The sequence below is a fragment of the Alnus glutinosa genome, chromosome 9, assembly GCF_958979055.1.
Source record: "Alnus glutinosa chromosome 9, dhAlnGlut1.1, whole genome shotgun sequence".
Taxonomy (NCBI): domain Eukaryota; kingdom Viridiplantae; phylum Streptophyta; class Magnoliopsida; order Fagales; family Betulaceae; genus Alnus; species Alnus glutinosa.
This window is the reverse complement of record NC_084894.1, coordinates 732,968-748,442: the sequence shown is the minus strand read 5'-3', so window position 1 is coordinate 748,442 and position 15,475 is coordinate 732,968. Positions and strand designations below refer to the sequence as shown.

The 15,475-nt window shown below is 35.0% G+C and overlaps 3 protein-coding genes and 2 non-coding genes across 5 annotated transcripts; 3 read left to right on the top strand and 2 right to left on the bottom strand.

Annotated features, from left to right (window-relative positions):
- Nucleotides 1-461: 461 nt before the first annotated feature.
- Nucleotides 462-3,963, bottom strand: LOC133878315 (phytoene synthase 2, chloroplastic-like). The gene is made up of 6 exons (XM_062316846.1): nucleotides 3,579-3,963; nucleotides 2,903-2,953; nucleotides 2,621-2,793; nucleotides 1,890-2,125; nucleotides 1,616-1,808; nucleotides 462-871 (listed from the first exon to the last, which is right to left on the bottom strand). The coding sequence occupies exons 1-6, from the start codon at nucleotides 3,916-3,918 to the stop codon at nucleotides 707-709; spliced, it is 1,158 nt and encodes a 385-aa protein (XP_062172830.1). The 5' UTR covers nucleotides 3,919-3,963; the 3' UTR covers nucleotides 462-706.
- Nucleotides 3,964-4,390: 427 nt separating this feature from the next.
- TRNAG-UCC (transfer RNA glycine (anticodon UCC)) lies at nucleotides 4,391-4,462 on the top strand. Its single transcript has one exon. It is a non-coding gene; the product is annotated as a tRNA-Gly (tRNA).
- Nucleotides 4,463-4,678: 216 nt separating this feature from the next.
- Nucleotides 4,679-8,261, bottom strand: LOC133877092 (uncharacterized). Its single transcript, XM_062315328.1, has 3 exons — nucleotides 8,070-8,261; nucleotides 5,946-6,329; nucleotides 4,679-5,572 (listed from the first exon to the last, which is right to left on the bottom strand). Exons 1-3 carry the CDS (start codon nucleotides 8,221-8,223, stop codon nucleotides 4,857-4,859), a joined length of 1,254 nt encoding a protein of 417 aa, XP_062171312.1. The 5' UTR covers nucleotides 8,224-8,261; the 3' UTR covers nucleotides 4,679-4,856.
- Nucleotides 8,262-8,327: 66 nt separating this feature from the next.
- TRNAG-UCC (transfer RNA glycine (anticodon UCC)) lies at nucleotides 8,328-8,399 on the top strand. Its single transcript has one exon. It is a non-coding gene; the product is annotated as a tRNA-Gly (tRNA).
- Nucleotides 8,400-13,056: 4,657 nt separating this feature from the next.
- Nucleotides 13,057-15,018, top strand: LOC133877020 (probable polyamine transporter At3g13620). The gene is made up of 2 exons (XM_062315252.1): nucleotides 13,057-13,664; nucleotides 13,770-15,018. Exons 1-2 carry the CDS (start codon nucleotides 13,213-13,215, stop codon nucleotides 14,746-14,748), a joined length of 1,431 nt encoding a protein of 476 aa, XP_062171236.1. The 5' UTR covers nucleotides 13,057-13,212; the 3' UTR covers nucleotides 14,749-15,018.
- The last annotated feature ends 457 nt before the right edge of the window (nucleotides 15,019-15,475 follow it).

The following is a 15,475-nucleotide window of genomic DNA, read 5'->3' as shown; positions in this document are numbered from 1 at the left end:
TTAACGCCCCTATCTTCACTGGATTATGCTTTTTGAAGATTACATATGAGATGAGAAGTAAACCAATGAAAATGTATTGAGGTCTTGGATTTAATGCCAGTTTGATTTAGCGGTTTCAAAATAGTGATTTCAAAACACAATTTTAAAATATGCGTAATACCCTTTTTAGTAAAATTGTGGTTCGGCCTTTACAATTGTACGTTTTTAAATTGTGATTTTATTTTAAAACACCCTTTTTAGCCTGCAAAATTCTTGTGATTATTGTATTATAGAAAAGGAGAGCTTATACAATTTAGCAATAAGCTCAAAGTTGTTTTACTCCTTTGAATTTGAGGGGGCGTGTTAAGAATAATATTAATCCTCATCAAGATAACAAGCAACAAGTGATAAAACAGAACGACTTCAAGATAGAAAGCAACAACATTCGAAAGACAAGAAGAAGATAGATTTAGAGATAAAATCAATCATAACAGATCATCTATGGTTGTTTTATTGTTTATTCATTGTACATCTTATCATTTGTGTACAAACTCTGAATAATGCTATTAAATTTTGATTAAATTGTGATTTTAATGGCCACATAGGGACATGAGAGCAATACATTGAAGAACTTTTAGAATTGCTCAATAAATATACAGGCCTTCACACAATGGATGTAAGGCAAAATTATGATGATTCAATACAACTTCAAAGATGTTACACATAATTAGTTAGAGATCAAGCTAGGCGTTGATAGAGATCTTGTGTATGCTAGAGGCAACATGAGAATTTTCTTAGTCCTTCCAACATAAGCTCGCTTTGTCAAGTTATCGTAATTGTTGCTCTCAATTGAATCCAAGATCATACGATACAATAATAAGGATGACCATACCTGCAAAATCACCACAAACCATAGCCATCAACATCTGCAAAACCATGTCTAGAACACTTGATCCATACACCTTGGTTTACTTTTCAATGGTATCATAGCCACAAACCATACCAACAATTGGTATCAGAGCCAACCATGTTAATTTGAACAAAGCTTGGAACATCTCGAGCAATGACTTGACTTAGAAGCGGGTTTCTTGAATTTGGGTGTATTAGAAGACAACCATAGGCTCAACGTTTGCAAAAGTCTACTGTTTAGGGTTATCTTATCTTTGTAATCTTTTATTACGTTATCTTTCATCATGTTAGGAGTCTTAAGGGACAATATATAAGTAATCTTAGAAGATAAAATTAGGTTTGTTCTGTCTTTATTTATACTCTACCATAAAGACCTAAGATTTCTCGAATTACACCTACACAAACGCCATTACTATTTCCTTACCTAGAAGAAAGATCTTCTTTCACTACCCATATCACACCCATCACACACGAGCACATAACATAAATAGATGTTTCTGTGTTACTTTCATTATATTTATATTGACATTTTCTTCTTCTTCTAGCATTTAAGATGATCTACTTGATGACATGAATGGATTCTTACAGTTTCAAGAATGTTTTAGAATTTCAATTTTTAATCTAATGGTATTCCAATTTTAGATGTGGGATTGTGCTTTAGACTTTAATGCAAGGAAGAGTCAGAAGTTATAATCCCAATGGAGTCTAAAAGAAAGGAGGTACATACTGGCCAACGACTATCCTTGTCGAGCTGAGAAGCTCCCACCTCTGCCAGGTTGAAATAGAACCTTGCCCTTGTAATCTGCTCTTTCATGAACTCTCTCCATCTATCAGTGACTTTTCCTGAGAAGACATCATTGTCACATAGTCCAAACTGTGCAAGCTCATCTTGGGGAAGATAGACTCTTCCTCTTGAAGCACTGAAATAAGAAAGTAGAAAAAGGTTGGAAAAAGAGATTAATTGATTGAATGGGGAGCGAAGTAAAGTAGTTAGAACTTACTCCTCTCCTACATCTCTGAGAATGTTGGTCAGCTGGTTTCCGATACCCAAGTAGAGTGCTGCATTATATACACTTTGAGCAGAAACCAGAGAATCTGGTGCAATTCCCATCACTGGAACACTCATTAGGCCAACAGTTCCAGCCACATAGTAGCAGTACAGGTAAAGCTCTTCAAAGTTCTCATAGCGGCATTTCCTTGTATCCATTCTCATTCCTTCGATCATGTCCCTAAATGGCTATGATTTACAAAAGAAAGATTGTATATATCAAGTGAAACAAGCTGTGCAATTTTTTAAGAAATTATATTAATGAACATAATGGGAGGCATGAAGTTTCAGAAGAAACTATTAATAAAAGGTTTGTTTTATTACAAGCAATGCACTAGGAAAATGATATTTTATAAAGGAACTTGAAAGCAGTATGGCCAGTGCACTAAGGGCATGTTTGGTATTGCGTTAAAGAGCTTGAAAAGTATTTTTAATTGGTACTTATAAAGCTGTGTAAAGCAAAAATTTGTCTATTTGGTAAAGAACTCAAAAAGCACTTTTTTTTGATTTTTTTGCTCTAAAAAATGCCAAAACACACTTTTGGAAAAAGCTTGAAAATGAAGATTTTTCTCCAAAACTCTTTTCGAATATAAAAGCTTTTACTTTCCAACACAATCCCAAACAAGCTCTAAGAATTCGATCTCAACAAATGCAGAAGGATTAGAAGGCAGACATCTTAAGCACCTTGATGTCTAAAGGGAACTTGAAAACAGTATCGGCTAGTGCAGCATCGTGCATGTCATAAGGGCGTCCATAAAAAATGTCTTGCAGTCTCTCTTCCCACCTATCAAGAACCGTAGGGCTCATATAACCGGCATTAGGGCCATCGACCAGTTCATCTGTTCTCCGGCACCAAACTGTAGAGAACCAAGTCACCAAACTGAGAAGAAAGACTTTCTTATGCACATGTTTGATATTACTAAGGAGCTATATTTGCTTATATTTGGTTGAAAATCAATGTCTTACCATATATTGCCCATATAGCTTTCTGCCGCTCCTCCGTCATTAGCAAAGTTCCTGCATTAAGAGAGCTTACCAAACCTTAATATAGAAACTCACACAGCTTCAATAAAACTAAAAACCACTGTCTAGATTTGAAGGCAACGATGGTGAAGAAGTTTGGATGACATGTTCAGTAATTGAAACTGACAAGAATCTGCGTGAGGCACTCACACACACAAATACATGAATGGATTTTGTTTGCTGTATATCTGACTTTCATAAGTGATGGGTGTTAAATTACCACTTATCTTAAGAATTTAAGCTAATAGGAAAATATAAATTTAATTACTTAATCAATAACTTAACACTCCCCCTTACTTGTGGGCTCAAACTACCTTTTAATAGTTATGGCCCAACCGTAAAATATTTAATTGAAATGAGGGGTAAATGACGGAGTCAATGTTCGAACTCGAGAACCTTTGGCTCTGATACTATGTTAAATTGCCAATTATCCCAAAAGCTTAAGCCTATGAGAAGAGATAAATTTAATCACCTAATCAATAACTTAACAATAAGAGGATCATTGAATCATTTGAGATAATATTTGATGATATAAATTCTAGTAAGTTAGAATTCAATACTTGATAAATATATTGGATAAACTTGTCAAACTGATGAAAGAAGGGAAATGAAGGTGGACCTAGATAGAAGGTCTTGGCATATTCTGCACAAATATTCCTGCAACTTTCATATGCTTCTTCAAGAAACATAGGTTGGAACTGTGGCTTTTTACGAGGATCTTCCCTCCCCCTCCCCCTCCCTGACTTGTTATTCTGAGACTGCCTTTCTACAATTTGCTGTACATGTAAATCAGCAAGAGAAATGGCGCCATGTTTTAACAATGCAGGGAAAGTGCATGTGCTTCTGTTCTGGGGAGCCACGGTCACTTCAGCTCTTGTAACTGTTGATTTTCGAGATGGGAACTTGCCATTGCTCACACTGATGCAAGGTGTAGCAGCAGGGGAAAACGTTGAACACATCTGGCAATTCTTATCACTTTTCCAAAGGTGTAGCAGATAAGAGATCGAGAAGGGTCCTATACTTGTATATATGAAAGAACTAGGACTCCCTCCAAAAAGTAAAGCCTTTCCCTAAGATAAAATGATTCCAATGTCAAATAAAGACACTAAGGAAGTTGATGATTTGACTTAAATTAATCAAGATTAGGAAGCGGTAAAATTATTTGAAAATGGATGGTTGCAATTGGTTTATATATATAATTAATGATTTATATATATCATTAATTATAGTTTAGCATGTGAGAAATACATCATGTGTTCTTTAGCATGTGAGAAATACTCTCTCTGTGACATTTTGTCATACATCGATACAGCAACTTTTGTCGCACTAGTTCAGATACAGCACCAGTGTTAATACTGTAGGATATTTCAATTCCCTTGGCCAAGGAACTCTCTATTCAATTTACCTTTGGAGAAAACTTATATCGCAAGGGCGTTTGTAGTCCAACGGTTAGGATAATTGCCTTCCAAGCAATAGACCCGGGTTCGACTCCCGGCAGACGCACACTGGTACACTCATTTTTTTTTTTTTTTTTTTTTTCCCGTGAGACGTGTTTTCTTTAAACCTACCTTTCTTTCTTTCTCAGTTTTCTGCATAGCCATGTCAACTGTCAAGCATCTCCAGAAAACGTTTAAGGCTACAAAAAAGGTTGATTAGGAACGATAAATGAACAATCTTCTTGTTCCTCTTATACTGTTCTAAACAATGATACACAAGTGCTAGGACAGGGAAAACAAGAATGGATTATGTATCTGTTAGAAGTCATCAGTTCCTCTCAAGGAGATGAACTATAGCTATAAAAGTTTTCCTGAATACATACATGTGGGTGACTAAAATTTGATTCTAAATACATTAAAAAATTATCCTCTCACCCATTGTGAGAAACAGAGCTATAATATCACTTGTTTATCTTTAGACCCAATGGCATGGGCTTTAATGCTGCCAACACCACCGCCACTTTACATGCAAGAAATCCCACCATACCAACCAGGAGTTCTTTTGGTGTCAATGCCAACGGAAAATCTCCAGAGCTATACTTCACTAGGAATAAGGCAACCCCAATCACCAATGCCAGACTTGATACCGGGCCATTGAATGCTACAGACATTCCATCAGACCCTTGTGTCTTGCTGGAAATAGATGCTGGAGCTGTTGGAGCGGGTAAACCATCAACAGATCTCTGTAATAGCAACAGATACAAGAAGCCTCCAACACCACCAGTTAAGAATGCAAAAGCAGTACTTTCCCCACCTGAAAAGGATGCCACTGATGTTCCAACAAAGATCAGCACAGCATCATAAAGTAGCAAAGAGATCTTCAAGTCTGCATATTCCCTCATGCTTTCCTCATTTGATATCCCATGACTATCGAGTGAATTTGGTTGGGAGAGGCTTTTGCCAAAGAAGGCGAAGGAGTCGACTCCGGATAATTTTGTAGCAAAGCAAGGTCTAAGTTCCATCATGGATACGCCACCTCCCTCCCCAAGCAAACGATCCTCGGTTTGAAAATCGTATTGGAAACCACTACACTTAAGCTCATCTCCATGTTGTTCTTCTGATGAAAGTTGACACCCACCAATAACTGTCAGGCTCACACTTCCTAATCTCCACTGACCTGACCTTGGAGATAGAAATGAACAGGTGTTAGAGTCTTCTGGTAAAAAACGGATCATATAAAGGTAAATCCACGTCACTTTGAAGTTTCTAAAGAAACCAATCTTTGGTAAACAAGTCGCTGAAAGAACAAACCTAAGTATGTATTTCACATTGTCAATGATCTGACAAGAAATCAATTAATAAACATGTACAGAGATAGGGTTACAAACAGAAATCTGATAGGTTATTCCCATCATCATATTGAAGACAACAGTAGCTTTTGAAATGCACTTAAGCACTACATTCATCAGGTCGGATGCAAAAGACAGTAAGATACGCAAGTGTACCAAACTGATCCTGCACGTATTGAAACATGCCCAGCAGAGACTAACCTGATTCAAGACTGATCCAAAGAGCTTCAACCCTTCCCAGATTGGGTCCCTCAAAGATGAATTCATCAACAGAACCTCTTTGGAAATTTAGTATGTCTAGGTCAACCACATCCTCCGCTTTCGTAGACTGATCAGTCATCAAACTGGCTGGTATCCTCTGTAATATGGAATCACCATTTTCACCTATCAAGCATACCAGAATCCCAGAATTCAAATCACTCAGACCTGAGCCATAGATGACACTAGTACCTAGATTGATCTTGAATAAACACTGAGATCCATCCTCCTTGAAAGATGTATAAATCTTTTCTGCTGGGGTATCTGTCCAGACTTTCAATTCTTTCGCTGGCAAGAGACGTGCAGGTTTTGCATAGTCCAGAAAATCTGTGCAGAAGTCTATTAATTTCTCAAATCAAATAACTACATAGTACTTTCAGTTAATGCCACAATGAAGAAAAATAAAGTATATAACCCTAGTGTCATAGTTATTTTACTATTGCTTTCATGATGATGTACTGCAGAACTGCTATGTATGCTGATTTAGTGTTTTAAGAAAATCAGGTTTCCGTCACTTCCCCACCACCCACCAAAAACAGCCAATAAATATCTAGACCTATCAATGGACTAAAAAACTTGGCTCATGTTCAATTTGACACATTTGATCTGAAAGCATTTTTGGATTAAAAAGATACAGCAAAGATCTGATTTAACACATCTTACTAAAACTATGTGGTTGATCCAACAATTGTGTAAAAACCAACCTCATGGCACAGCTGCCTAAAAACAGTCAAATCTCTTGAAAACATGGAAATTATTTTGAGTCAGCATAAAGTAAAAGACAGGATTGTTGAAGACTTTGAAATGCTCAGCATCAAACATGGAATGAAAACCAGGGGGGCATTAATGCAGTGACTATGCCCATATATTTAAAACGATAGTCTTTGTTGAAACTATCTCTGCGATACACATTAGATTAAGTAGAAACCTAAAGTCAAGCAAATGAATTCTGTCATTATTTGGCATACACATCCTTGCAATTACTTGTTTCACAATTCTTGCAATTATTAATCACTGTATGTCACATAATTGTGTAGGTTCTTCATCTTTGATATAAAATTAGAGTAGCGTTTTGCAGAGATTATTTTGGAATTACAGGAAAAAAAAAATGCATACGATCAGAGAATAGATATTCTAATATTCTTCCCTTAGAGCCTCAAGAAAGACCTTGGTAACTGATACAAAGCCAAGAACTACATGCTTTCTCAATAAGGGATCACTTATAATATCAATATCCAAGGCTACAAGCAATCGCAGAGCAATAAGCCAATAAGCATCAGAAACACCACATATTGCACTGCAACTACTTCCAGAAGTCATTCACTCCCAATATTATTTGCAACAAACAAGCAGTAAAGGCACATCCAATTCATGCATATATGACTTTAGTTTCGTAAATTATGTTGATTTGGCACAGAACTTTGAATATTAGCTAAAACACAAAATAATGGGTGCTATATCATGCAAATTTCTCAGGCTCAAACGGTAAAATGCACTGTACACTAAGACATATTGTCAACTATTTACAGAAAGGTTTAACCAATAAGAGAAATCAATATCATAACACAGTACTCTATAGCTTGTACTCATGATTGCAAATTATGATTGGTTATTAGTGACAAAACAAATTTTACTAGCACTATTTGTATTATATAAATGATGTTTTTGACTGAGCCAAGTTTAAATAGCTTTATATATAGTCCACTCAGGTTAGCTGAAAGCCTGAAAGTGAATTGGACACTTTTATAGTCGATTAATTCAGTAACATACTAAAGAGATAGCCCAATATGATCAGTGGAATTGTTTACTTCTTATCCAATTTCCTTAAGTAATTTAAAGATTTATTTTTTCAAATATACCGAAAAACCATATTATCATATCAATTAGCACTATCTACATATCAGGTGACCATATAAAAATCTCTATTTTACGACTACCAATTTAGCCTTCCATTTGATTCCTGAGAACTAGACGAAATAAAAGAAGAGGCAAATTATTTTTTTTTTGGTTCCCAAATAGCTGAAAAAGTGAAAAATTGAAGGTTTTTTTTTCAAAGTTGGCATGTACCTTGGAAATCAGACTTTTTGGAGAGAATACTGAAGCGAAAACGCCCAATTTGGGTGTGAGTCCTTCTTCTACAAACTGGGTTTGTTGGGTTTCTTCTCCTTTGGGAACCTTGATGGGTTGCAGAGATTACTTGCCCAAGAGAAAGTGACTCCATAGCTGCGCACAAGGGGCCAAGAGACAGAGAGGCACAGTATCTATTTTGAACTGGTGTCGTAAAAACAGTGTTATAATTAAAGTAATTTATGCCATTTCTGAAGAGCGTTTGTAGTCCAACGGTTAGGATAATTGCCTTCCAAGCAATAGACCCGGGTTCGACTCCCGGCAGACGCATTATGAAAATGGTTTTTTTTTTTTTTTTTTTTTGGGTTGTGCTTGCTGCGACAAGATGGGCCACACTCACAATAATATTAAGGCCACCTCCCATACCCTAGATAATCACAATGGGTAATTCTGTACTCATGCTTATGGATAAATATCTTAACAACATAGAAATTCAAGGAATTTACGAGATGGGTTGTAGGGTCGTGCATCCTAGACTGCTTTAGCGAACGGGTCTCATAGTCTATCTGAATTTTTGTGTTATTCGGACAACCTAGTAACAGGAGATCTCAATCCCGTGCTCATATGACAACAAAACCAGTAAAACAACAAACATAATTTACTAAGGTCTTCAGTGTATGCCACACCCATGAACATGCTACTTGACAAAGGCACTACATTTGGGGATAGAGTGCAATAGGCCATAGGGGACATCTCATTAGAGAAGGCCTGAGCTGCAAAGCCCACACCTGATTTTTGAGGTTCGATGAGGCCGGCCCATTTAATTGGACAATTGTGGGCCTCGCAACTCAAGTCCTATCCGGCCCTTTCTCGTAAACTATTTATATTGTATTCAATACGGACAGTTCATTAAATTCAATATAAATCTTACATTTGATACTAATTACTATGATAATTTCTATTGTAACATGTTTTTCTTCGTAAATTTGAAACGTGGATAACACTACGTGAATATTATATGAATATCAACCTATCATTATCAACCTCATTTTGATTAAGCAATTGTTGGACATGGAGTTTAGCTTAAGGAAAAATCTTTATTTTCTGTAAATCAACTGATGCGGGAAGAGAAATAAATAACTAGGTGTTTTAGTTTTATTTAAATTGATAATGTTTAATTTAAATTTTAAAAGTAGTATTATTTTATAATTTAGCAATGGGTTTGGCTTAAAATTAGTCAAATTAGGGTCATAATTTAGTCATTGAGTTCAAGTAGAATTAGGATTTTATCGTGTCTATTTAAGTGCTTTTTTTGTATTCCTGTAAGAGAAAGGCTAGAAGTAATAAAGAGAAATGCTGCTGGTACTAATGAATAAGTTCCACATCATTTTAGTACCAATATTTTAGTAAAAGATTTAGTACCTCTAGCATTTCTCTTCCTGTAAAGACAAATTAGAATGATAAATAAACAATTTATTTATTTATTTTTTTTTTTGGAAAATTGCAACCATTGGTCTTTATAGTTGACCTAAATTATAAATCATTCTCTCTGGTATCAAAATTAATCCAAAGATCCATGTGGTTGGCTTAATTTACAAATCACTTATTGGAGTTAAATTACGTTAAAACTTTTGACATATTTTGTTAGGTGTCACGTCAGTGCCAATAAGATAACGACACGTGTCCAACCAGCAGCCACACCTTGTCTATTTTTTAGGTCGACTACAAAAATCAATAATACAATTTTATTTTCTTGTTTTTAGTGTGACTCTTCAAACAATTTTCCTCTCTCTTTAAAGTAACTCAATCATTCTCTTTCCCCCTTTTCTTTATTCTTTTCTATTAAATTCCCTTTCTGCTGGCTTTTAATGTCCAAAGGTTTGACATATAAACATTGAATATAATTGTGGATGCTATTCGTTCCTACTTTCGGACTTTCCCAGTTGGCTCCTCGGATCTTATTTGCCTTAAAAAAACTCTGCAGTCAACCTATACAAAAGAAAAGTGTATAACTCATATTCGCGTGTTAGGTTTTAGTCGGGTTAAGATATGCGTATAAATTATAAATATCAACTTTAGTTTGATTTATTTAATTAAGCAGGTCATATCCTTCAACTTCATCTCGTTAATATCAGATTGAATTTGTGTAAAATTTATAAATCGTGTAAAAAATAATCAATCATAATTTGAACCAAATATGGGACAGGTTTTGAAAAAAAAAATTCATGTTGTTATATTCCGCATTGGTTATCCTCCGATCTAGTTATTCATGTCAAAAGTATTCATTAAATAATTAAATATATTAATTTTTATTAGCTTAAACTTTTAAGAAAAATTGTGATTTAATATGGTATCAGAGTTAAAGGTTTTGAATTCAAATCTTAACTCTATCAATTCACTATTTACCTATTAAAATGAAGTTTGAACTCGGAGATAAGAAGAATGTTAAAATATTCATTAAACGATTAAGTTTACCCATTCCTAAATGGTAATTTAACACTCCAAATCTACTCTTAAAAAGAGAATCGTATTTGAGTGAAGATTGAAAAATGCCCACCAAAGAAAGCTTGTTTGATGCCCTTTTCTTTAACTTCATGTTGGTCTCTAAAAACCAATAAAAAGACGATGAGGAAGGAATCTACAGTTTTTAAGTGTTACATTATTAGGTATCTTAAAAGTTGAATTAATAATTTAAATTAATATTCTAACACATTTGCTTAAGATTGATTGGGTTCAAATTCATTTTCAATAAGTGAGAACAAAGTCAAATACATAGATTATTTTAATTAAAAAAAATAAAAAAGGAAAACTAAAGTTATACGGTGGACTTGTGAAGTATGAATTGGAACTCATAATTCTTGTTCCGATGTCATGATAAATTACTATTAAATGGAGGGGCACCCTTCCCCTCTCCTCCATGTGCTTTATTATATTTATTTTATATTGATTGATGTAATATATTTTAGTGTTATTTTTTAAATAATTAATATAAAAAACTACTTTAAATAGTTATTAGCATTTTCACGTTATTTGATATTACGCGTGAATATCATATGCTGAGAAATGATAGACGGGAGACGTTCAAACGTCTCTTGTCCGTCTTTTAATATTAAAAATATATATTTTATTTTAAAAAAATAAAAAAAAATGCATAAAGAATAAATGAAAAAAAAATACATAATATATTTTTTTAATATTAAAAGACAGACGGTCAACCGTTGACCGTCCCGTCTATCGTTTCTCTCAAATGCTATAATGCTAAGAGGAGTGATTGTTACACTCACACTCCACAACTCCAGCACTCACACTAGATATAAGGAAGTGATCGTCTATCTAGTGTGAGTGCTGGAGTTGTACAATGTGAATGTAATAATTATTTTCCTAATGCTAATCCCCCAAAGACGGAATAAAAAAGCAAAGACAGCAAGAAAGACCAAATTTTTTTAATAAAAAGTTGTCTGCTCCTAGAGACAGCAAGAAAGACTTAGTTTCATTAAGATAAGGCTTTAATTAAGCATGTGTTTTGTGCTTAAAAATAAGGGTTAAATAGTTTTTTTGTCCCCTATAGTTTAACTCCTTTAAATATGTTTTTGTTTTTTGTTTTTTCAATTTTTTAAAGCTTTTATTTTTTTTTTTTAAAAAAGTATGACATGGCACTAATGTGGCATTTGTAATAGGTGTTGACTTTTAAAGGATGTTTAGTGACACTGACGTGAACTATTGTTTGTTTTTGGACGGAAGTATCATTTCGTCTTTAGCCAAAACTAAGGTATAATCTGTGATACGAAATGAACACGAAAGACAAAAAAAAATAAAGAAATTAAACCACATGGGTGTTCGCTATTTAACATAATAAAATGTAAAAGCTTATATATATTTTAGTACAGAGCTATTGAATTGTATAATGAGGAATTGGGTGACTTTGTTTTGTATTTATAAATACATGTGAGAAAATCTAAAACCACATTAGAATACTCTAATAATAGCGTTTTCTATAACAGTAGACGGATCAAAATGATTATTAAAGTAAAATCAATAACTTTTGATACTCATAGCTTGTAAAACGTGTCATCATCATATAATTAAAAAATGTTAAATTTTTCTAGTAACTAATAGAGTTCTAGTCACATACCAAAACGTATCAACACCCAAATTGTAAAAGAGTTATTAGTAAACAACATAACCCACATTTCACCAAAAAAAAATGAAAAAAAAATTTACAAAAGTATCGAATTATACATCGTTTTGAGATAAGGGCACAGAACTAGCAAACGTCTTAAACTAAGGTATCAAAGTTTTCATACGTCTCACTTAAGGGTACTCCGCTAGGATTTGTTGTTAAATCCTAACAGAGTACCCAAAATACCCATAATTTTTTTAGGAAAAAAAAGAAAAAAAATGCTAGAATCTAGGTATTGGTCAGAATTTAGCGAAATTTGCAAAAATATTCATGCTTGAATTTTTGAAAATTTTTATAATTTTTTTTTAAAAAAATAAACACATGGGTATTTTGAAATTTTTTACAGAATTTAACAGAAAATCCTAACGGAGTACCTTTAAGTTAGACGTTTGAAAATTTAGATACTCTAGTTTGAGACGTTTGCTAGTTCAGTACCCTTATCTCAAAATGGCGTATAATTCGATACCCTTTTTATAAAGTTATAAAAAAAAAAAATAAAAATAAAAATAAAAAAAATCCCAAAGCCATGTAAAAAAGAAAAGAAAAGAAAAAAAAAAGAAAGAGAAAAGAAGAGGGTATATATTTTCCCCATGGTTACGAATGGCATGCAGCAGACTAGTTTGACTGGCACTGTGGCACATGCCATAGGGAATTAGGATTTGATTAAAATACAGAAAACAAATAATTAATCATTAAAAAAAAAATAAGAAAAAAACAAAAGAACCCCCTACGCAAAGAACAATCCCTTTAAAATTATTGCCTTTATGAAGATGGTATAAATACTCACAAATCTTCATTGCCTCAAAGAAACAGCTGGCTCAATCTCCTCCCTTTCCCAGCTATATAGCTAGCTAGCTAGCCATCCTTTGCTCCTCCAAAGCCAGAAAGCCTCAACTTCCGTTACTAAACCCGCCGCGTTAACAGAAACGTACGCAAAGAACACACAACACAACACAACCACCAATGCAAACATCCTCAAAATCGCCGTCAAACATGCCTGACGAACAAGAACTCCCCATCTCAACCGCCACTACAACAACGACAACGGCCACCGAGCCGAAGAAGCTATCTCTCGTTCCTCTCATCTTTCTGATCTACTTCGAAGTAGCCGGTGGCCCGTACGGAGAGGAGCCCGCGGTGAAAGCAGCGGGACCCCTCTTGGCCATTATTGGCTTCCTCGTCTTCCCCTTCATATGGAGTATCCCGGAGGCGCTTATCACGGCGGAGCTCGCCACCTCGTTTCCCGGGAACGGCGGCTTTGTTATCTGGGCTGAGCGCGCGTTTGGTCCTTTCTGGGGCTCCTTAATGGGCACGTGGAAGTTGCTGAGTGGTGTCATCAACATTGCTGCCTTCCCTGTTCTTTGCATAGACTACATGAAGCGATTAATCCCTGCTTTGGAGTCTGGCCTCCCCAGGTACGCTTAAATAACCACTTATTTAATTTATAATTAAAATGGATTTAAAATCTTAAGAAAAAGAAAAAAATAATGAATTTAATCCTTTAATTTATATTGTAACAGGTATTTTGCAATCTTGGGATCGACTTTAAGCCTTTCGTTTCTTAATTATACTGGTTTGACTATTGTTGGATATGCTGCTGTGGTGCTTGCTTTTGTTTCACTTGCTCCGTTTATATTGATGTCCCTGATTGCACTCCCCAAGATTCGACCGCATAGATGGATGAGTTTGGGACAGAAAGGTGTTGAGAAAGATTGGAACTTGTTCTTCAACACCCTTTTCTGGAACTTGAATTTCTGGGACAATGTCAGTACTCTGGCCGGAGAAGTTGAGAAGCCCCAGAAAACTTTTCCAAAGGCTCTTTTTGTTGCAGTGATTTTCACTTGCGTGGCGTACCTGATTCCACTTTTGGCTGTCACTGGGTCTCTTCCTCTTAACCAAAACGAATGGGAATCTGGGTTTATGGCCCAAGCTGCAGAATTGATTGCTGGGAAATGGTTGAAAGTCTTTCTTGAGATTGGTGCTGTGTTATCAGCAATTGGGCTGTTTGAAGCCCAATTAAGCAGTAGTTCTTTCCAAGTTCTTGGAATGGCTGACATAGGATCTTTGCCTAAGTTTTTTGGTCTAAGGTCTAAGTGGTTCAACACACCTTGGGTTGGAATTTTGATATCAACTGTGATTTCACTAGCGGTTTCATACATGGATTTCACAGACATCATATCCTCAGCCAATTTCTTGTATAGTTTGGGCATGTTGTTAGAATTTGCTTCGTTTGTTTGGTTGAGAAGGAAGCTGCCGACGATGAAGCGGCCATACCGGGTTCCGCTGCGGCTGCCGGGGCTGGTGATCATGTGCTTGATACCATCTGGGTTTTTGGTGGTGATAATGGTTCTTGCTACCAAGAAAGTTTATCTAGTGAGTGGTATAATGACTGTTGGTGGGATTGGATGGTACTTCTTGATGAAATTTTGCAAGGCAAAGAAGTTGTTTAAGTTCAACGTTGATGGTGAAGTTGGAGTTGAAGAAAATGGCCATTCATGATGACCATTTCACAGGACAGGTTGAATCTTTCAAGATTAGTCTCATCATTAGTGAATTGTTGTAATCTCTAGCTCTATTTGTAGCTACTTGGGTTTCTTGTTAATTGTTATGGAGAAATTAACTTGAACAAAACAAAGCTCACAAAATCAGAGCATCTCCTGTAGCAGTAGCAGCAGCAGCAATTGTAAGGAACTCGATCTGCTTTCTAATATTTTGAAGTGTGGCTCATATATCTTATATGAGCATGCATGTGATTTAATTAAACACAAATTGAAGGTGTTTTTTTGGTAGTTTATTTCAATAAAGACACTTTTCCTGGAATCCTAATTGGAATTAAACTTCTTTTCCTTAATAAAAGGAACAATTAAAGTAAAATTCGTTTGACATAGATTAGAAGAATTAACCTTTTTTTTTTTTTTTTCTTCCTGAATTTTAAAGGAAAACGCAATTTGAACGCAATCTTTATTTATTTATTTATTTTTTAATTTTTTTTTTATAAGTACATCAGAAACTATTACAATTAAAACTTAAAACAACAAAAACAAGAAGGCTTCGGCAACCCAAATTGAAAACTAAGAATGAAAGTACGCGGGGACAATGCTTTCGAAGATGCGGGCCCATTGACTTGAGGCACGGATGCCACAATCTTAATCAAACATTTACCGGACGTGCATTGATTAAAGAGTCTAGAAATTTGTGTATTTATGTCAACATGATAGAGCCTAAT